General features: G+C 47.4%; 1 protein-coding gene across 8 annotated transcripts in view; it reads right to left on the bottom strand.

The window, feature by feature from the left end:
* Positions 1-21972, bottom strand: part of ABHD3 (abhydrolase domain containing 3, phospholipase) — a 70302-nt gene that overhangs the window by 39457 nt on the left and 8873 nt on the right. The window contains exon 2 of one of the 8 annotated variants that reach the window (XM_085847046.1): positions 18376-18578. The exons of 3 other annotated variants lie outside the window; for them this stretch is intronic. In XM_085847046.1, the coding sequence (XP_085703172.1) occupies positions 18376-18420 (45 nt within the window). In that variant the 5' untranslated portion in view covers positions 18421-18578. 4 more of the 8 variants (XM_085847048.1, XM_085847052.1, XM_085847044.1 and 1 more) reach the window with 4 other exon arrangements.

Below are 21972 nucleotides of genomic sequence, written 5' to 3'. Positions count from 1 at the left end.
GCCAGCGTGCGATCGGCCACGGAACTCGAATCACGACTGCGTCGCCCACCGGACGGACAATTCAGTCGTGACCCTCCTGGGACTACCACCAGAAACCAGTCATGGGTGGGGGTTTAACCCCACCACCACCCAGACCGCAGTCCACCCGCGCGAGATAGGGTAAATCGCCGAAAGTCGATATACCTATGGTACTCGCACGCGTAATCTGCCAAGGGTGGGACCACGCCACAGGCCAACTCCGGACACGAACCGCTTAAGCGGTTCATTCCGTATTACAGGGATAACCGAGCGGAGTTATCGTCGGCCTTGACGGTTCCGATTAATTACCGGGATGTTGAAACCCACTACAAATCCCCTACGTGATGCAAGATGGAGATTCAATTAAAGGAAAAGACGAAGCAAAACGGGAAACAATGGGACCAGCACACTTTTATTTCACACACACAAGCACGTTTATTGTAGTCAAGCAAGGAATCACAATAAAAGCAATACACGTATTTACAATCACCGTAAAGAAACAAAAGAAAGGACACAATGCAGAGCTACAACCAAATATAACTTACACAAGCACAGGAAGGCTTAAACGATTCTACTTGACCAGACTGGCGCCACACACACAGATTTACACAGAACCCAAAAGAAATGGAAGTCGAGACTTCCCTGAGCGCGTCGAGTCCTTGGCAACCGTAACTCCGAGTCCCTCCGGCGTGGTCCACTGGCTCGTGCCGCGCGCCTGCACGTGTCGTCCGCCCGACAGCTCGGACGAACGAACAGAACCTCCGACTAGGAACGATCACCACAACTCTCCACAATTCCCCTTCAGGGACAAGGGAACAGGAAAGGGAACGACGTTCTCGTCGACCTTCATGCCCACGCCTTTTGTCAATCGCTTGAACGAACCAAGAGCCTCCAGCTTCCAACTCTCCACAATTCCCCTTCAGAGACAAGGGAACAGGAAAGGGAACGACATTCTCGTCGACCTTCACGCCCATGCCTTTTGTCAATCACTTGAACAAACCAAGAGCCTCCTGCCCCCAACTCTCCACACCCACGCCTTTTGTCGGGGCCAGCTCCGCCCCTTTGCCCCGACCATTTCTGTCTCCACCTCCCTTCTGGAAGCTTCCCAAAAAGGGGCGTGCCCTCGTGTTCCCCCTCCCCGCGCCATGCGGGGGACGGGGAAAGTCAGTTTTGCCTCGGGGCCAGGGAATCATTCCCACAAAATCAGGCCCCCACCTTTTTTCACCTTTGACCCCTGGCTCAAATCGCACCTCCCCCATGCCAAAGCGCGGCGTTTTGGGCGGGAGATATTTAAGCGGGAGTTGCTGTTGCCACTCTGCTCCTTTCATCCGTCCCGTGGAGATCGTGACCGCACGGTGCTCGTTGAATGGCGAGTGGCGAAGACGTGGTAGCGTAGTTGTGGAAGGTGGCGTCGTGTAGTGATTGGCGTGATTGTTGGCGTCGTGTAGTGAATGGCGTGATCGTTGAGATGTTGGTTGTGGCGATGTTCGTTGTTGTTCTTGCACCAAATTAACAATAGCCAAAGAAAAACGACTAACTGAAGAATCGCAGCCCGAATGGATCACATATATTCCCTCTAAACAACGGGTTTGGGATAACTACACATGAACTTACCAATATATCTCACCTGAGGACCCTTTATGGTGTAATGCGAATTTCCACAACCGTTATATATATATATATATATATATATATATATATATATATATATATATATATATATATATATTGGTGGGGGAGGGGTCGAGCCACGGCGGAGCGCATAAAAAGGGAGCTGGTCTGGAACCTGGGCAGAAGCTGGTCTTGGTCGTCATCATCATCATCTTCTTCCTCCTCCTCCTCCGCCGCACGATCGAGCGCTCGAGAGACACCATCTCCACGCAAGAACCGCAAGGGTCGCTCGCCAGTGCCTGGATTTGGCTCGCCTCCCACTGGCGCCCAGACCGAGTCAGCTTGAAGACCACACGAGGTGGACAGGTCCAAGACAGACCCTGGTCTTCAGCCCGACTGTCCTCCGGGCTGGAGGTCCGAATAAAGACCATTCGGTCCGATTCTTTGGGTGTGTGTGCGTGTGTGTGTCCGTGCGCCCGTCTGCTAAGTAGTGAACTGTATAAGTGCTCTTGTTGTACATACCTTGCATACGTGCATTTATTAAAATTCGGTTTAACTCTGCCCTTATGTGCTCCCCTCATTCCCCCATTACAAATAAACATCCCCATTTGTGAAATGTTTCAGCTCGTTCGTGTCTATTCCTTCATTGCCTTCGCGTGCTGCGTGTTGGAAAATTGGCCAGGCCGTTGCCATTGTAATGAGATATTTTGGGCCTACGGATCTCGGTGATCAAACTGCTCGGATCGCACACGGAATGGGTACGCTAAGCGGCTCGTTCATTACTCAGGGGGATTAATCCCCGGTTGTCCTCGGTAGAGCCGGACATGGGGCCACCGCTCACAATTAATGTTGTGGTATGGTGAGTTGTTTTAAAACCACAAACGCCACCCAGTCAACCATGAGTTCCAGTGTCTGCAGTCTAATTATTCCGTTTAACTAGAGGTCATGTGGTTACCTGAGCGGGGAGCGTGCCCTCGGCAAAGCACCAATATTATATGATTAGATTTTAATGAGGGCAGCCGAGCGTTTTAACCGCTGGTACGTGCCGACAATTTTTTTGGTCAAATCTGTGGTAATTACCTCCCAGTCTATCTCGGTTCGAACAATGCCAGACCAATAGAAGGAAAGGACAAACATGGACAGGTTGTAAATTGACAAATAATTTATTAATAATAAAAAATAAAAATAACTTTTTATTTGCTGAGGTAAATAAAGAATGAATTTCAAAGCAAAAGCAATCAAAATGCCAGGAAAGAGACAAAGAGCAGATGTTTAACAGTGGGTTGACTTACAGCTAAACGCAGACAAGGGTACCCAGAAGATCATTCAGGGGGAGGGGAGGGCGAGAATTGTCTCACTCACCAGAAAGTCGTCCGTGAAGCGGAAACGTCCTGAAAATGCATGCGTGCGTACGTGTCACGTCCGTCGCCAGCACCCAACTTTGCCGTGCACCCTCTCGTGGGGCAGCCTTGAATGCCAGTCGACGTCTGGAGGGCACCGAGATCGTCCCTTACGGGTTTAGGCCCTGGTGTTGTTAGTGATCCACCCGTTCCGCACTTGTTAGTGGCACTGCTCACACCCACGCTCACTTGCCGAAGCACTGGAAGGGCGAAATGTCTCTTCGGCGCTGGTTAGACACCCGCGTCTTGGTCGCTTCTCCCTCTCTGAACTTTTTCTCCTCAGAGAACATCCCTCTTTCACTCGTTTTTTTATATCTCAGAACGTCTCTTCTCACAGAACGTATCTCTTTCCCTTCAGAACGTCTCTCTCGCTCATTATCCCGCCCCCTGGAGGGAGGGAGCGGGATATTGTAATCGTCCGGTTTGTTATCTTGCCAAAACGAAGTTTTTGCAAGATATGTTAGTCAGCTTGTATGTTTATTTTGTTTGTTTGTTTGTTTGTTTTTTTTTTGTCTGTAATCACGTATAAAAAAATTCTGCAGAGCACAGTTATCATTGGAAATTTTTGTAACCGCATATCAGAGGCCTATAGAGGTCCCTTTCAGCGCATAAAATTTTGAAGGTCAAGGTCAAAGGTCAAGGTCACTGTTGCGAATCAGGGGAGTCGACGAAACCCTTATTTTTTGAGTAATTTTGATCGGATAGTCTTCAAACTTCATGGGAATATAGTTCATGGTCTGGCACTCAGCTGATTAATTGTTGGTGGCGATTGGCCTTGACCTTCATGGTTAGCGCCTGAGGTCAAATTTTCAAGTTTTAGGAACCATATCGTGTAGTACCTCAAATTGAACACCTCGATGAGTGCGTTCTAGACATGTCAAGCTTGCGACATTATGACGTCATTTTGTGACGTAATGAGGCAAACGCATATTTTTCATGGTTACTCTGTAGAACGATTCTCATCGGAATCTCTCGTAGGCAGATATTCCTCAAGGAGTCGCTCCTGGTGGATAGCAGCTCTGTTCACCTCAGTGTGACCTTAAAGAAGTCACACGTGGTCACCTTTTGGCAAGATACGGGTCACCCTGCGGGTGACATTTGTTTATTTGTCTGTCTGTCTGTTAGCAACTTTACGGCAAAACGGCTTTCGCAAACACTATCAAATTTAATCCACATGTGGGCAATGAACCTTGGACGACCCCATTAACTTTTGGGTCAATTGGATCAAAGGTCAAGGTCACAAAAAGATCAAAATAGTTTTTCGCTCATAACTTCGTCAAAAATGATCTGATTTACTTCAAACTAAGCTTGTAGTGAACCTTATTCTATTTTTCACTTATAATCCTACCCATTCCTATCGTGAAAAATGCATATTTGTGAAGATCGTTAGGATCCGAAGACTTTATGCCTTAAATGGGCGGGATTTGTTGTGCCTGGCACCACTTGTCTTGTAATATCTCAGAACGTCTCTCCAAACAGAACGTCTCTCCTCACAGAACGTCTCTCCTCACAGAACGCACCCCACACTTCCTCTCTCTCGTTTTTATATCCCAGAGCCATCTCCACCGGGTGCCGTCCGCCCCAAGCTCACCCCACCCTACCGGGGCACGGTTACCATGACGATCCGTGCCCTCTCAAAAAAGGCCGGCGTCAGAGCTCGCGAATGAATGTTGCTGAGGAAAAACGAGGGCGGGATTCAGAGCTTGTGAAAGAAATGTGTGTGAACGTGTCTGTCATAAAGTAACTTCCCATACGAGAGGGGATCTATTCTTTACCATTCTCAATGCATCGCATTTTCGATCCCATTAGACATGGGGATTGGACCAATCTGAACATGCATTTAAGGAAATAACTGTCTGAGGACCTGGATGTGTGGATGCATTCATCAGACCGGATTCTGAAATCCGTAACACTACCTCTTTCCCTATCCCAGACTCGTCCCGAGTCGTCCAACAGCTGGCGACATCGGTTCAAAAAAATATATATATTACAACATTGCAATTAGCACTACCGTGTGACATGAAGGTGAAGTTACCTCCTACCTAGTACATTTTAACGCTTCTCATCAGTGTGTGCGACAATTTAAACTAGATATGTCCCACCTGATGCGTTGGGAACTACCTCACCGACTCACACAGACAACCTTATGCTACACCGAAATTGCCGGAATTTTTGAAACTACAACACATAACCGGTGGGCTTTAATAATTGACACAACTATACAATTTCCGACCCAGGACCTGTAGAAATTCAGAAGAAAAATTGTGGAGAGGGGGAAGAACACCTGCTGATTCTTGCCACCTTCATGCTCTTCACCAGCACACCTAACAAAATAAACCGGCAGGCCAGTGACCGGCATACAGGCCACAAACGTTGTGGCCTTCTAAACAAAAATGGTCAAGAAGCAGCAACAAGAACAGCCACTTCCTCCACAGAGCTGCGTTCGTGCAGTTCATGGCCATGGTGATACATGGCAGAACAAGTGAGGAAAACTGGCATGAGCCTGGTATGTGGCTGGAATGAGCTGGTATAAAGCTGGAATGAACTGGTAGAAAGGGGCTGCAACAAAGGGGTAGTCCATAAGTGTGGTGGCATGCTGCTACAGTAAATGCAGTTCCACAAAATAAAACAAACAAAACCACCATGATAACTGGAACGGTGTCACCTGGTATTAGGCTGCAGCGAGTAGCAGTCCACAGAACAGGTGTGGGTGGAACACAGGTCACGGAGCAAATGGTGAAGTGAGGTGAGTGATGTCGATGTAGAACAGGTGATCCAGCAAGGCAAGCGATGCCTTGATGTAGAACAGCCTTGATGGTCCTGGGGCATTGGCGAGACAAAGCAAACAGCAACAGCACGAAAAGAAAAAAAGGTAATCCAGGTAATGCCAAACACCAGGTCCGACCAACATGGTCAGCCGGTCCCTCGTGTGCACATACTTGGGGCAGTGGTGGTGGTGCCGGGAGAGAGAGCTCGAGGTAGGCCCTACTCGTTCACACCCATCCGTCTTTCACATATACACTACCCTAGCCCCCCTCTTTTGCAATTCGTCGCTATGTCTCGTCTCCTATATCCCACTATCCCCATTGCCAAATTCGTACCCAATCCCCCCAACGTTCCTTGGAAAGGAAGAGCTGAACTACATGCAATCTTACACTTGCATCGTGACAAGTCTCGTTCGCGAGTCCGACTGGAGGGCAATTCCAGCAGCTGGCGATCATCCCGACAGTAGATGGTGCGAAGGGGTCTTCATCAATCCTAACTACTCTAATGTTGTTACACTTTTAAACTTTCCCCGGAGTTATACCCTGCCAAGAGGCCTTTGTTAAACTATGGGGTTCTAAAAACCCAAATTCCCATCGCCTACGTGTTGGTGCTCTCACAATTTTGGGCCTTGCCCACCAAATTTTCTTTCTGTGCCATCGCACAATTTCGTGGCTGGGTAGTGTGGCTCCACTCGCAGGTCTGCCCACCTGCATACTCACCATGAGCACCCCGTGATGCTGGAGCTGCCTCCGAGCATGCCTGCTCTTCACCCTAACATGGGAGATGCCCTCACTGGCACTCCCTCCTCGATGCCCACTTGGCATTTTGGTGCCCCAGGTCCCGCTTCTCGGGCACCCGTCCCATTGAACACTACACTGGTACGCCAGGCCCCTCTCCTCGGGTACCTGCGTCCAGGAATACACTAATGGCCCCCTGGACCTACCTACGGCTTCACCTGGCCGACGAGCCCCCAGCGCCCGGGGTGCCTGCTTCATCCGAACACTACACTCACAAGCCACACCCCCAGCTGGTCTATTATCTCCTGCACCATACACAAAAAAGTTGTTTTGTTTTTTTTAAACTTTCCACAATCAGCACCAACAGCATAACGACATCCATGTGTAAATTTACCTAATCCCTCTACCCAACTTTAAACTAACTCCCGGGTTTCCTTGGGTGGGATCCACTCCCCCCATTCAATCCTTCACACCATGCATTCTATTACTCACACTCATACTGGCCATTGCCCTGCCCTCACACTCATAATTCATTTATCACACACAAACACATTTCCACTCACCAACACAGTATCACCTAACTAATTTCCCCTAACTCGTGCACCCTCATCTTCCCTTGTACTGTTACGAATCTGGAACCCATTGCACACAACAGCCAGGGTCCCTATAGAACAGTTATATCGATAAGTCTGTGTTTCTAGTCAGGGTTCCATCCCCTTTATTTAATGGGTGAATAATTGTACGTGCGCTGTGAATTATTTTATAGTGAGAGCTTTTGTTACATCAATTACAACAACAACAATATCCTCCTTCGTTTCTCGTCCCACCATCATCCATCGGCACCATTAAACACGTGCGTGTCAGCACGTACATGGGCGGGGTTTCCTCGGCCACCAGAGCTCCGATTCCGCCTCAGAGAGATGGAATGTTCCCCGCAACCAATGAGAGGCGAGATGTCTCAGACACCGACTTTCCCACGAACCCCGGACCAATGGGAGGCGAGACGTCTCAGACGGCGAACTTTCCCATGGCCTCTTGACCAATGAGAGGCGAGACGTCTGAGATGGCAATCCTTCGCACGACACCCCAGCCCGCATAGTGTAGTAGATAGTAGAAAAATCGTGCAAATTATGATACAAGCATCAAATTTGGCATTTCTGTTCTGCAGGGCTTTTTGATCAAATCTGCCTGATTGGCCATTTGAAAATCTAAATTTTGAAAAAAAATAAAAATGAAAATTTTTTTGAAGTCACACCTGGCTGAAATTCTTGAAGCGCAAGTGAACATCCCAGACAGAGAACCAAGGGGAGATGCAATCATCATTGATGGCTCAGCACTTATCAATGCCCTACCTCCACGCACTTCAAAGATATTTCATGACTATGCCAAAGAAGACATCATCCAGAAGGTGGAATCCTATGGTGCCAGGTACGAGAGGGTGGACGTAGTGTTTGATGTGTACAAGAAGTCAAGTCTGAAGTTCGAGGCAAGGTCGAAAAGGGGGCAAGGAATCAGAAGAAGAGTGACAGGAACCAGTAAGACCCCAAGTAACTGGAGAAGCTTTCTTCGAGATGACAGCAACAAGACAGCTGTTTCACTTACTTGCGGAAAACATGTGTGAAGCACAGACGACAAGCACAGTCATTGTCACAAAAGGAGAAGATGCCATTAGCAACACAAGGAAGTCACTGGATGCTGTGTCTCCATGTTGTCATGAAGAAGATGACACTCGAATATTTGTACACGCCAGGGATGCAACAACGGATGGTAGCAAGTCCATTATCATTAAGGCTAATGACACGGACGTACTAGTCATAGCAATATCTGTACTGCCATCCTTACAGGAACTAGGTCTTGAGAACATGTGGATTGCCTTTGGCCAAGGAGCCAAGGCACGATGGATTCCAGTCCATGAGGTAGTTTCTGCAATAGGGCCTGAGAAAGCTCGAGGGATCCCATACTTCCATGCGTTTACTGGATATGACATCGTGTCTGCCTTCCGCGGTAAAGGGAAGACAACTGCATGGCAGACTTGGAACTTCTTTGATGATGTTTCTGGAACATTCACCAATCTCAGCCAGCATCCAACATAGATTCGTGATCTTGACTTTTTTGAAGTATTTTTTTTTCAAAATTTGGATTTTCAAATGGCCAATCAGGCAGATTTGATTAGAATCCCCTGGAGAACAAATGTGCCAAATTTGATGCTTGTATCATCATTTGCACGATTCCTCTCAAAAATTGCTGTTATCTGCCCCACTATTGGAAGAGGTGGACTGAGACAACGTCGTGAGTATTGCATTCTGATATAATCGTGAACGAATCGTGGTTTAGTTTGCCATCGTCCAATATGAAAAAGTAAACTCAGGGGTGAATTGTCGCTTGAGAGCAGTTCCAATGGAATCCTTAGGCCGCATCCCGTACGACAAACGAATAGTTCTCTGAGAACTCTCCAATAATGACAAATTCTCCTTCACCGATTTCGTCTTTCTTATTTTTCAGAAACTGAGATTGGGCCTTGGCAATGAAGTCGTGTCTCACTAATTTCACCGCACGTTCACAGAATTGATTAATGAATTCTTCCAAAGGCAGGACCATGGAGCTCAGTTGAGATCTGTCAGTGGATGTCCACCATTTAAACTGAATTTCATCAATATCCTCTAGTTCATAAGCACTCAGTTGCTCGGTTTTGAAGTCTTCAATTGATGGGCAACTTTCACAAGTTCTGAAATAACATGGCGGTTGTGCTGGGTTACAAACTATGCATACTATCGCATGATGATAGCTCGGAAGTTCGGCTATCTGTGGCATTTTGGAACCAAACATCATGAGTTTCACATTTTGATGTATCGTACATACACATACACTGTGTGTACCGCCTGAACCGGCCAGGACACACTCTGAGGGACGGAGCATGGCGAACTTCGCGAATCCAACTTTCATGCCAGGGTTCTTCTCTGAATTTCTGAAACAATTCCTTGAGATTGTTTAGTACCAGGCGCTTTTGAATTTTGTCTTTTCCATGTTCATTCCTGACCACCACACAGTCCCTTTTCCCCGGCATTATTCGGCTGACTTCATCACTTCGGTAAAATTCGGTTACGGCGGATTTCACTTCGTCAGGCAATATTTTACCCTGTTTAGGATTTGGAGACGATAGCATACCATTTTCTTTCTCTAAATTTTTGGATTGCACAGCCATTCTTTGGGAGCAACTGAATTCACTCATCATCCCTCTGATGCTCATATTCCGAGCAAATATTGTCAGTATACGTATTTGCTCTGAACGGCTCGAAACAACGTATTTTTCTTTCAGGCTTTTGATCACCTCTGGCATGCAGTTGTCATCACATTTTGACGCTGTATTTTGTGTTTTCTCCGCAGTGCTTGGTCCAGCAACTAGTTCTAATTTCTTTCGCACAGAATCTTCTGCTTCACCTCGCTTTTCAGGAACGTACCCTGGGTTTCTTTCCGCCTTTAGTTTGTCGAATGGGCTTTCGCCTATCATCGATAACGACTGGTTTAATAGATTAACTTCTGCTTCTCGCTCAAAAACCTCGTCCTCATCTGTCGAAATAGATTCTGCAATGCCTTCGAGAGTACCTTCTGATGATAATTTCAAACTGGTCCAAGATGCTTCTTCAATACGCTCTGGTGACAACTGAGAAAGTTTTTTTTCTGCACGAAGTATAAAGTCTGTCATCTTTTTTCACCTTTGAGGAAAATTTCATCAACATATCATTTGACACATTGCGAAGATCTTTTCGTTGTTTCGTTTTATGGCAGCTGAACGGATCGCAACAGTATTTTCGGAACTCCTTTCGATCTTCAGTCACCATGCTTACTGCAAAATATTCAAAAACTGAGATTAGCCCATTTATAACTTAATTCGATTATGGTTATACAAAAATGTACACTTAAAAATCAATAGGCAGAATAATTTTTCGCAAATGATGCAATATATATATATATATATATATATATATATACATATATACATATATATACATATATATACATATATACATATATATATATATATATATATATATATATATATATATATATACATATATATATATATATATATATATATATATATATATATATATACATATATACACACACACACACACCCATACATAATAGTCCAGAGATGATGATTGTCAATTTCAGACATAAAGTCGCCTGCCAGCAGGTGACGTCATTGCAACGATGACAGCAAACGTCGCCCAATGTCGAATCAAGAATTAGTGATATGTGGACCCCGAACAATAAAACCATCATCACACTTGAACCCATTGAGATCCCATTTTAATTTATGCTGAGGTGTTGGAGTATATGAAGGGGTATTCTCACACGAAAAAAATTGGGATCATCGGTTTGGCTGGGGGGCGGAGGCTCAAGATCAAAGGGCGCCCCAAACTATAACTTTTTGAATTACTGTTTTGGAGTGATTTTACTTTACGCGATTCGAAAGATCTCGCTTTTACGAGCATTTTGACACCAAGATCATCCAAATTAGACCACTACAACGTGTGATATGGCCACTGGAAGATTGTGGGTCAACCGGGGGGCACCCAAATTGGGGGGGGGCAAATGGGCCTCGATGGGCCCCCAGGTCTGAAAATTGACAATGTTTTACCGTGGATACAAACACTTGCACAAAAAAAAAGAGTGAAATCTGAGACGACGTGTCAAAATTTCGCTGAAAAATGTGTACACTTGACATGGAACGCCCCAAAAGAGGGGAACGAATTAAATAAAGTTTAAAACGAGCACACACAGGTAGGGATAGTGGGGGACAATGAGGTTGAGCATGGGGAATGTTTCGTGATCCGGTGCGAGCAGCAGGATAGCCTCCTTAAGGAACAGAGGGAGAAAATACGCTCTCTCGAAGCAGATCGCGACGAGGTGAGTCCGGTCGGGCCGAACGAGGTTGAGCGGATGAGTGCTGTGAAAGGGTACACGTGGGGCTTGGGGGTATGGAAACCCCAGGATTGCTTGTGGTAGCACGAATCCCCGATATGAATGTCCCGTTGTGTGTGGTTAAAAGTATGAATGGGACGAGCGTGTAAAAATGTGTGCAGAATATGAGTGTCATGGCGTGCGTGCATGAAAATGGACATACCGATCCAGACGGGAGACACGAATGGCAAGCCTGGAGGGCCGCAAAGGGTTAATTTGGTTACCGCGCCGGGTTCGCGCGACGGCTTGTACGAGGTCCATGGCGCGTTTCGTGCACGACCTGCACGCATGCGTCTTCGCGATCCGGCCCGGAAACGTTCCACGTTGGATATGAGCCGGCCACGTGGACGGCGAAAATATAGGCGAGTGTTTGAATTTGAAACGGAGGGGTCCACATGCGAGCACGTGTGCGGGGCTCCACGTGCTGCATGCCGCGTGTTCTGTTCGCGGAACGCGCGGAGCGAGTTTCCGGGACGATACGCTCCTGCTGGCCTGCACGGGAAACCGCGCAGGTTTGTTGCGCGAGTGACATCATCGGCGCGGACCTCACGGCGCGGTTTACGGGCAAACAGCGCACGTTGGCTCGCGTGGGAAATCCCTCGGAAGCGAGCGCTTGGTGCGATTAGCAAGGTGACGTCATCGGCGCGGACCTCGAGGCATGGTTTACGGGCGAACAACGCATGTTGGCTCGCGTGGGAAATCCCTCGGAAGTGAGCGCTCGGTGCGATTAGCAGGGTGACGTCATGGCTGCATGTATCGCCCGATGGAAGGGACGAACGGGCAAGCCATAAACCGCCACCTTGGCAGTGCAAAAAAAGGAAGAAAAAAAAGCCTCGCTTCCAGAGCACAGCCCGGTGTTTGGGCATAGGAGCATTAGTTAGCGGGATGGGTTTAGCTTCGTTAGACCGGAATCATGGGGGCATGAGCTGTCCTCCATGGGGCCTGTGGACTAGTTAGTGGGAATTTAGGTTAGATTTAGAAATGGAAAATGGATTTTGGGAGACAGACAGACATGGAATGTGTTGTGGGGACGGAGCTTAGCTACTACAGAGATTAAATGGAACGTGCATTAGTTTAAGGGACGATGAGGGAGCACGAGATAGTTGGGGGAACATCGGTAGAGTGTGGAAGAGTGAAAAAGAAATACAATTAGTGAGTATGGGTCAGCGGGCCCGAGTGTGTGAATGGAGCGAACGTGGAATGTATGGTGCGAATGAATGAGTGGGGGGAGGAGAGAAACCCACCCAAGTGACCCAGGGGTCAGGGTAATGTTAGTTAGTGGGTTCATCAAATTTACCAAAAGGAGGTCGTTTTGTTGTTGGTCTGGGAAGAAGGCACGGAACCCATTTGGAAGGGTGCAGGAGTCCATGGACTGGCTGGGAGTGTGGCTGTTGAAAGGTGAGTATCGAGTAGAGAGCACCGGACAGTCGGCCAGAGTAGGCCAAGGGTCTGGGATAGTGTAGTGGCCACGCCGACCCGTCGGAAACTGGACCCGAAGCGCCAAAATGCCACGTGGGCATCGGAGGGGGGGGGCAATGCTAGGAAGGGCAACCCCCCGCGTTCATAGGGATCAGGTCGGCTTGGAGACAGCCTCAGGGCCCGGGGGTGCCGTAGTTAGAGTTTGGCAGAGGGGGAATCCCTGCCAAGTGAGCCACGCTGCCCAGCCACGAAATTGTGCAAAAGCATGAGTGACAATTTGAGGGCTAAGCCCAACTTAATAATGGACACCAACACATCGACGGGAATCATGGTTGTTAGAACCTGATAGTTTAAAGTCAGGCGTTTGGAAAAGCCCCGGGGTAGTTTAAAGTTTAATAAAGGATAGGGAAGATAGGAAACGTGGACCCCTTTGCACCATCCATCCCTTTTCTCTCCGTAGTCTGCTGGACCCACCTTGGTAAGATTGCTGAGATCTGTAGGAGGCTATTCTGTGGCTTTGTTGGGCATCGAGACAGGACGCTAGCCTCGTCCCTCTTCCCCTCCAAAAAGGAACGTAAGGGTTGGAAATAGACAGACAAGGACAATAGGAAGGTTAGGGACAAGCAATTGTAAAGGAAAAAATAAATAAAAAGGGGCTAAATTTTGTGGTTTTGTCGTTGCAAATTAAGGGAGTGGGTATGGACAGAGACAAAGGCGATAGTTTGGGGGGAGACAGTAGGGTAGTTCCGAGCCCGTTTTCGGAGCAGCCGGCACCACCACACTCCCTCCACACAACCTGACGGGACCAGACCAGAGGCCGGCCAGCTTCACACGCCAGCCTGTTGTGCTGTATTTGCTGGTCCATATCTGCCTTGCCATGCCTCATTTGCTTGCTCTGCCATGACCCCATGCCTGCTACTCTTGTTTGCATTGCCCCTGTGTCCCCATCACCATTTGCGCCAGCACCATCTCCTTCAGAGTGTTTGCAAAGACTGCCCTGCAGCCAGCCACACACTGGGGACTGCGTTTGCGCAGCCCATGCATCCATTTTTTGTGTTCATTCCTGCACCAACGACTGACTTTTTTTCTTCCACAGATCACAGGTCCTGGGCCATGGTTAGTGTAAATAGATAAGGTAAAATTGTAAATATTTTGCAACCCACCTGTTGTTTGTCGTAGAGCCGGCAATTTATTTAAGTTGTCCAAGTGAATATGATAGTTTAGCTACACAGCGCACTAGGTTATTTATTTTTGGGACATGTATGAAAAAATGTCACACTCAGGGATCCGTAGGTAAACCGTACTAGGGGAGAACTTGCACATGCTGGTCACACGAAAATTCAACGACTCGAGATGAGTCTGTAAAAAGGGGAAGGGGTGGTGTTACGAATCTGGAACCCATCGCACACAACAGCCAGGGTCCCTATAGAACAGTTATATCGATAAGTCTGTGTTTCTTGTCAGGGTTCCCTCTTTGTTTAATGGGTGAATAATTGTACGTGCGCTGTGAATTATTTTATAGTAAGAGCTTTTGTTACATAAATTATTACAACAATACCCTCCTTCGTTTCTCGTCCCACCATCATCCATCGGCACCATTAAACACGTACGTGTCAGCACGTACATGGGCGGGGTTTCCTCGGCCACCAGAGCTCCGACTCCGCCTCAGAGAGATGGAATGTTCCCCGCGACCAATGAGAGGCGAGATGTCTCAGACACCGACTTTCCCACGAATCCCGGACCAATGGGAGGCGAGACGTCTCAGATGGCGATCCTTCCCATGACACCCCAGACCGCAGGAGAAATACAATATAAGGAACGCCAGGGTCTTGGAAACAGCGTTAGGGTTGGGCAATCGGATTTGAGGTGCCGGAGATCGACTCGTCTGGTCTGGTTGGCTTGGGTCGTCTCTCGTCTCGTCCACCTGGCGTCCGACGCTTTTCCTCTGTCCCTGGTGGTTGGAGTGGCATCGTTGCTGCGGGTTCGAGTCCCGCCGAGCCAGATCGTCGAAGACCACACGAGGTGGACAGGTCAAGTGCAGGCTCTGGTCTCCAGCTCACCTGTCCTCGAGCTGTAGGCCTTCAATAAAGACCATGGGGTCCATTTCTGTGTGTGTCTGTCTGTGGGCCCATCTTTAAGTAGGAACTGTTAAGTACTTTTTGCCTTGCACATACTGCATTTCTTATCGTCGGATAACTCTGCCCTTTATGTGTTCCTTCCCCACCTATTGTAAATAAATATCCATTTGTTGAATGTCTCAGCTCGTTTCTGTGTTTTCTTCATTGGTTTAACATGGTGGATGTTGGGGAATTAAAAAGGCCGTTGTTGCTGTAGTTGTGTGCATTTGGACCGACGGGACCTCGGTAACCATCCGCTCGGGTTACGCACGGGTCGAGCACGGAAACGGTTCGTCCCATTCGAGCTCCATCGAGGGTGTGAATACTCGGTAGTTCACCACGTGGGCCTCTAGGTATTTTGAATTTTGGCAAATAACCCTGTGCCCACGTGGTTGATTTATTGACGATTCACGGTCCTGTAAGGGACCCGTACCTTCGGAGTTATCCGAGGGTAACGATCTGAATTCCGGTGTTCGGTGGAGTCGACTCTGCAGCTCCACCTAGCGTTCGTGCTCGCAGCTGATGCCCGGCTCCACAACAGTACTTCACACGTTCCATTTAACTCTACGTAGCTAATCTACGTCCCCACTACACGTTCATGTCTCTACCTAAACAGTCCCTATTGTTGCTCTTGGTCCCTAAATTTATCCTTGCCCTCCCTCATGGTCGCTGCTTCGGTACCCACATAGAAGCTACCATCGCTGGCACCCCCAAGTGGGCCTAACAATGCCATCCTGCTAGGCTGGTACTCCTTTGCCCCGGAATGTGTGGGGCTGTTTCACAACTGCGCTCCACACATGGGGGTTACTGTCACCGTCTCCTATGATAATGAGCCTTCTGCATCCACTGAGGTGCTCAGTCATATCTCTGTTGCAAGGCAATTTGTGTTTGAATTCTTGCCACTGGTAATTGGGGTTCTCCCACAGGGAACCAAGCCGTGCTCACCATGCCTTTTGCTCATGCCATGGGTACCGTGCATATTGCACACCTGGTCCCCGTGGAAAACAATTTGCAGCCAAATCCGTTCTGTTTCGCCGTCTGTGCTCCAGTGATTTATCTGTCACGGAGCGTTTCCACGCCAGCCCCTCTGAAACCATTAATACATCGCACCACCGTCCGTGCTCGGGCGGTTGGCAAAGCACCGACCGCGCACACTTCCGTACCTCGTACGCAAAGTGCCGTGGAGCCGGCATGGTTTCCAATACAACTCTGTCCCGCTCAAGAGGCTCGCCCTCCGGTCCGCTACACTAACCACTACTCCTGTCCGGGTTGATCCGTGTCCCACTCTTTCGTGGGCACTCATCCATGTTATATGTCACTGTCACATGCACTCCGCACATACTCCGGCACATTGGGCACTCCAAGAAACCCCGGGTCCTCGATTTCCCCCAAGCTCGACACACACCCAATCGCATCATGCACATGCCCGCTCTCGCCATGACTCACCTTTGTTATACTCACCTAGTCCCGTTCTTCGAGCACTCCATCACGCTGCAAATATAACACGTCCATGCATTCAACAATCTCTACCTTTACTCTACTACCTGTTTCTACCTGTTTTGCTTTAATTTCAAAAATCTCGATTTTTACCTCATCCACCTCCTCTCTCACCTTGGTAAATTCCCGATGCGCCTATTGCATTTCCCCCTACAACGTCACCTTCGTTGATTCTATTTGTGTTTCCATTTCCCGTTCCTTTGTTCCCATTGTCTGTGTCACCTCCTCTCTACTCTCTTCGTTAGTTTCTCGTGTGCCATTTTATATTTGTTTTTAATTGCAGTCATCTCTCTTGTTGTTTCCTTCTTGGCAGCTCTTAACTCCTTTATCGCCCCTGTGTTCTTACCCATTTGTTCCTTCAACTCATCATGTCCTATCGTCAGTCCTTCTACCTCCTTCGTTATGTTTCCAATCTCTCCCATCAGTCTGGCCTCACTCTCCCTCATCTCTTCCCGGACACCAATCCTACACTCCCTTACCTCCTCTTGTACCGCTGCCATTTCTCTGCCCATCGCTTCACTCATCTCCCTTTTTATTTCATCGCCCATCACGTCAATTTTTCTGCTGTTTTCGTTCATTTTTCTGTTCATCACTTCTATTCTGCTGTTGTTTTCGTCCATTTTTCTGTCCATCACTTCCATTCTGCTGCTGTTTTCTTCGCTCATCCTGTCCATTTTCCTGCTGTTTTCGTCAATTTTCCTGCTCATCGCTTCTATTCTGCTGTTGGTTTCTTCGCCCTTCATGTCCATTTTTCTGCTCATCGCTTCGATTCTGCTGTTGGTTTCTTCGCCCTTCACGTCCATTTTCTGCTCATCGCTTCGCCCGATATTCTCATTTGTGCCATTCATTGCCTCATGAACAACATCATGTCATTCTTGGGCAGCACTGGTGGTGATAACCCGGCGTTCTGTGCTATCAGCGCCGCATTTTCCAGAGGCCAAAGTTGGGGGTTATTTTCCATCTCCCCCATTGCTTCCTCTTCACCCTCCATTGTGACTTCATCCGGTTCCAGTCAATTCCGTATCCATATTTACATCATCTACATGGCCCACCGGGACCTGCCCGTGTTGGTCCGCCATTGTTCGTCCCAATAAATTTAACTAAAATTTGGTCTAACCGCTCTGAATTACGAGGTGCGTGAAGCACACCACAGGTCCACGACCTGACACCAATTTATTGATCAAGGGGTTCAAAAAAATCTCCCACTCCCGACACCAGCTGTTGTGGTGGGGGGTACCGAGACACCAGTTGTTAGTCAGGGGGTTACATCCCCAGTTGTCATCGGTAGAGCCGGACCTGGGACCACCGCTCACAATTAGCGATATGGTACGGTAGGTTGTTTTAAAACCACGAACGCCACCCAGTCAACCACAAGTTCCAGTGTCCGCCGTCTAATTATTCCGTTTAACTAGAGGTCACGTTGTTTCCTGAGTGGGGAGCGTGCCCTCGGCTAAGCACCAATATTATCTGATTAGATTTTAATTAGAGCGGCTGAGCGTTTTAACCGCTGGTGCATGCCGACAATTTTTTTGGTCAAATCTGTGGTAATTACCTCCCAGTCTATCTCGGTTCGAACAATGCTAGACCAATAGAAGGAAAGGACAAACACGGACAGGTTGGAAATCGACAAATTATAATTTATTAACAATAAAATAAATTAATAAAAAGAACTTTTTATTTGCTGAGGTAAATAAAGAATGAACTTCAAAGCAAAATCAATCAAAATGCCAGGAAAGAGAAAAAGAGCAGATGCTTATCAGGGGTTGACTTACAGCTAAACGCAGACAAGGGTACCCAGCAGATCATTCAGGGGGAGGGGAGGGGGAGAATCGTCTCGCTCACCAGAAAGTCGTCCATGAAGCGAAAACGTCCTGAAAATGCATGCATGTGTATCACGTCCGTTGCCAGCACCCAGATTTTCCGTGCACCCTCTCGCGGGGCAGCCTTGAACGCCAGTCAACGTCTGGAGGGCACCGAGATCATCCGTTGCAGGTTTAGACCCTGGTGTCGTTGGTGATCGACCCGTTCCTCACTTGTTGGCGACACTGCTCACACCCACATGTGCACCACACGCTCACTTGCCAAAGCACTGGAAGGGCGAATTGTCTCTTCGGCACTGGTTAGACACCCGCTTCTTGGTCGCTTCTCCCACCCTTTGCTTTTTCCTCCCTGAACTTTTTCTCCTCAGACTTCTCCTCAGAGAACATCCCTCTTTCACTCGTTTTTTTAATATCTCAGAACGTCTCTCCTCACAGAACGTATCTCTTTCCCTTCAGAACACCCCTCTTTCACTCGTTTTTTAATATCTCAGAAGGTCTTTCCTCACAGAACGCACCCCACGTTTTCTCTCACTCGTTTTTATATCCCCGGGCCGTCTCCACGGGGTGCCGTGCGCCCCAAGCTCACCCCGCCCCACCGGGGCACGGTTACCATGATGACCCGTGCGCTCTCAAAAAAAGGCGGGCGTCGGAGCTCGTGAAGGAATGTTGCTGAGGAAAAACGAGGGTGGGCTTCAGAGCTCGTGAAAGAAATGTGTGTGAACGTGTCTGTCGTAAAGAAAAAAAAGCTTCCCATAAGAGAGGAGATCTATCCTTTACCCTTCTCAACGCATCGCATTTAAGATCCTATTAGACATGAGGATGGGGCCAATCTAAACATGCATTTAAGGACCTGGACGTGTGGATGCATTCATCAGACCGGATTCTGAAATCCGTAACGTGTGTGTGTGTGTGTGTGTGTGTGTGTGTGTGTGTGTGTGTGTGTGTGTGTGTGTATGTATGTATATATATATATATATATATATATATATATATATATATATATATATATATATATATATATATATATATATATATATATATATATATATATATATATATATATATATATATATATATATGCTCAAGGCTTGAGGAAAAGCTACGACATAGAACACCCAGGAGAGGGCATGCCTCTGGCAGGCTGATTATTTTACGTTTTGTATCTCATTGGTAGGCTGGATCTGGATTCGGACCTGAATTGAAATTTAATTGGCTTGTTCTTGGCACCTATCCATCTCATCCACCAAGTTTCATCCGAATCTATCCACAACTTTTTGAGATATCATGCTATATATCGTTTTTGGCCCCATCTCTCAACTGTGAAAAATCACACAAAAAACTTTTGGATCTGGGTCTTCACCAAAATCTAATCATTTCATCTGTATCATGTGTCTGGGCGGTGTTTGTATTCTTCACCCGTCTTTTTGTCATGCGTCTTCACCCAAGCTCTCCACCAAATTTCATCTGAATCCATCCACAACTTTGAGATATTTTCTTCACAAACACAAACACCAAACAAGAAAAAGATGTCATGCAGAGCATGATACTTGAAAAATCCACCCCCTTCTCCAAAGGTTGCCATGGACACATCAAATTGTCCATTTCATTAAGATTAAACTTGACAATCTTGATCAAAGCTCAGGTCAATCCAATCAATAAATATACCCATCAGAGATGGGGAATCCCCCGCCATTGAAACATTTTTTTTCAAGATGGCCGCCCCAGTCGGCCATCTTCGATCCGGCCATGCCCAAAATCAAAAGTGTTCTTCCTTTTCAGGTGGTACATATGTGACCCAAATTTCAAATCGATATGGCCAACAGTTTATGAGTTATCGCACTAACAGCTATAAATGTTGACGCCCAGCCGGCCGGACGGACGGACAGCCGGATGACCCGGGTGACAACAATATCCCCCTTCCGCCACGCGGCGGGGGATAAAAATTGATTATTTTTCTGATTGAAATTGATGATTTTAGAAGTATGACCTTGCGACCTCAAAAATAGTTGCTTTCCCAATTAAGTGATGGACTATGCAAGTCTGTTCAACTTTCAATTCAATAGGATGTAAATTGTCAATTTTTATTTGAAATTTGCTGATTTTAGAAATTTGACCTTGAGTTGACCTTTGAACTTTTGACCTCAAAAATAGTGGATTTTACAATTCAGTGAAGCAATGTGCAAATATTATTCAAATTTCAAGTGAATCGGATGAAAAATAATTTTAGAAATTTAACCTCAAGATGACCTTTGGCCTCAACATCAATATCCTTCTCAGTTGATACTACCTCTACAACTTGGTGAGGTTTCGTGAAGATCGGTTTTAAATTGTGACCTATAGGCGATTGACAGACAAACAAACAAACAGACAGACAGACAGACAGAATAACAAAATCGATTGAGCAATATACTTGAAGAATCTTCGATTTTGGAAGTAACAAACTGACAGACAAACAGACAGACGGGTGAAAATATAACCTTCATTCAACTTCAGTGGCAGAGGTAATCAGAACACAACACTCCAAAGGGAACAGCAGAAGTGGGAAAATACAAACAGGAGGGGGGAAGGTGAAAGTAGATGGAGATGGACAAACAAAGGAGGCAGGTAACAACGAGAGGTAAGGGAGAACACAAAAGGTGAACAATATGGATACACAAGCAAAATTTTGGGAACTCTGCAGGGTGGTTTAACAGGTGTAAAAAAGATCATGATTTTTTTTCACCACTTGAGCTGTCTTGAAGACCTGGAGGAAAGAATGAGATGGGAGGGTGGAAGGTAGTTTCACAGATGGGGACGGGGGGGGGGGATTGGAATAAATGAGCGAAGATGAACAGTAATTCTGTATTTCGGCAGTTTCAATAAGAGGGGGTTGCTGGTGGACCGCATGCGTTCTGCAGATACCTTGGGGGGGAGGGGGGCACAGAGAGGGCAGATGGTACAAGTGCAGATATGAGGTGGATGAAGACAGAGAGACCATCGACGTGTCGGCATTGGCTAAGTGATAGGCCCATAGAAAGGGGAGCCAGCCCAGAGGGGAGAGCAGTACTCCATCGAACTGCAGATGAAAGCCTTGTTGGTGGATAGGAGCTCGGGTGTGCCAAGGGAGGACTTTGCACGACAGAGGATGCCCAGTCAACATCTGGCTTTGGAGGCCAATTTTGAAATTGAGATCGAGATTTCAGCTTGCCCAATCGAGATCATGGCTGAGAATGACACCCAATCATTTGAGTTATTGAACCTCATCGCAAGGGTTGTTGAGAAAGTAGATAGGAGGGTTTGTGGTATGGTCCTTTCATAGAGAGGGAAAGAGAGAGAGAGAGAGAGAGAGAGAGAGAGAGAGAGAGAGAGAGAGAGAGAGAGAGAGAGAGAGAGAGAGAGAGAGAGAGAGAGAGAGAGAGAGAGAGAGAGAGGGGGACAGAGAGAGAGAGGGGGGACAGAGAGAGAGAGGGGGGACAGAGAGAGAGAGGGGGACAGAGAGAGAGAGGGGGGACAGAGAGAGAGAGGGGGACAGAGAGAGAGAGGGGGGACAGAGAGAGAGAGGGGGGACAGAGAGAGAGAGGGGGGACAGAGAGAGAGGGGGACAGAGAGAGAGAGAGAGAGAGAGAGAGAGAGAGAGACA

This window comes from Eptatretus burgeri, chromosome 11, assembly GCF_056783735.1.
Source record: "Eptatretus burgeri isolate ZD-2024b chromosome 11, Ebu_testis_v1, whole genome shotgun sequence".
NCBI lineage: Eukaryota > Metazoa > Chordata > Myxini > Myxiniformes > Myxinidae > Eptatretus > Eptatretus burgeri.
Note: the sequence above shows the minus strand (reverse complement) of the source record. Positions and strands in the feature narration are given on the sequence as shown.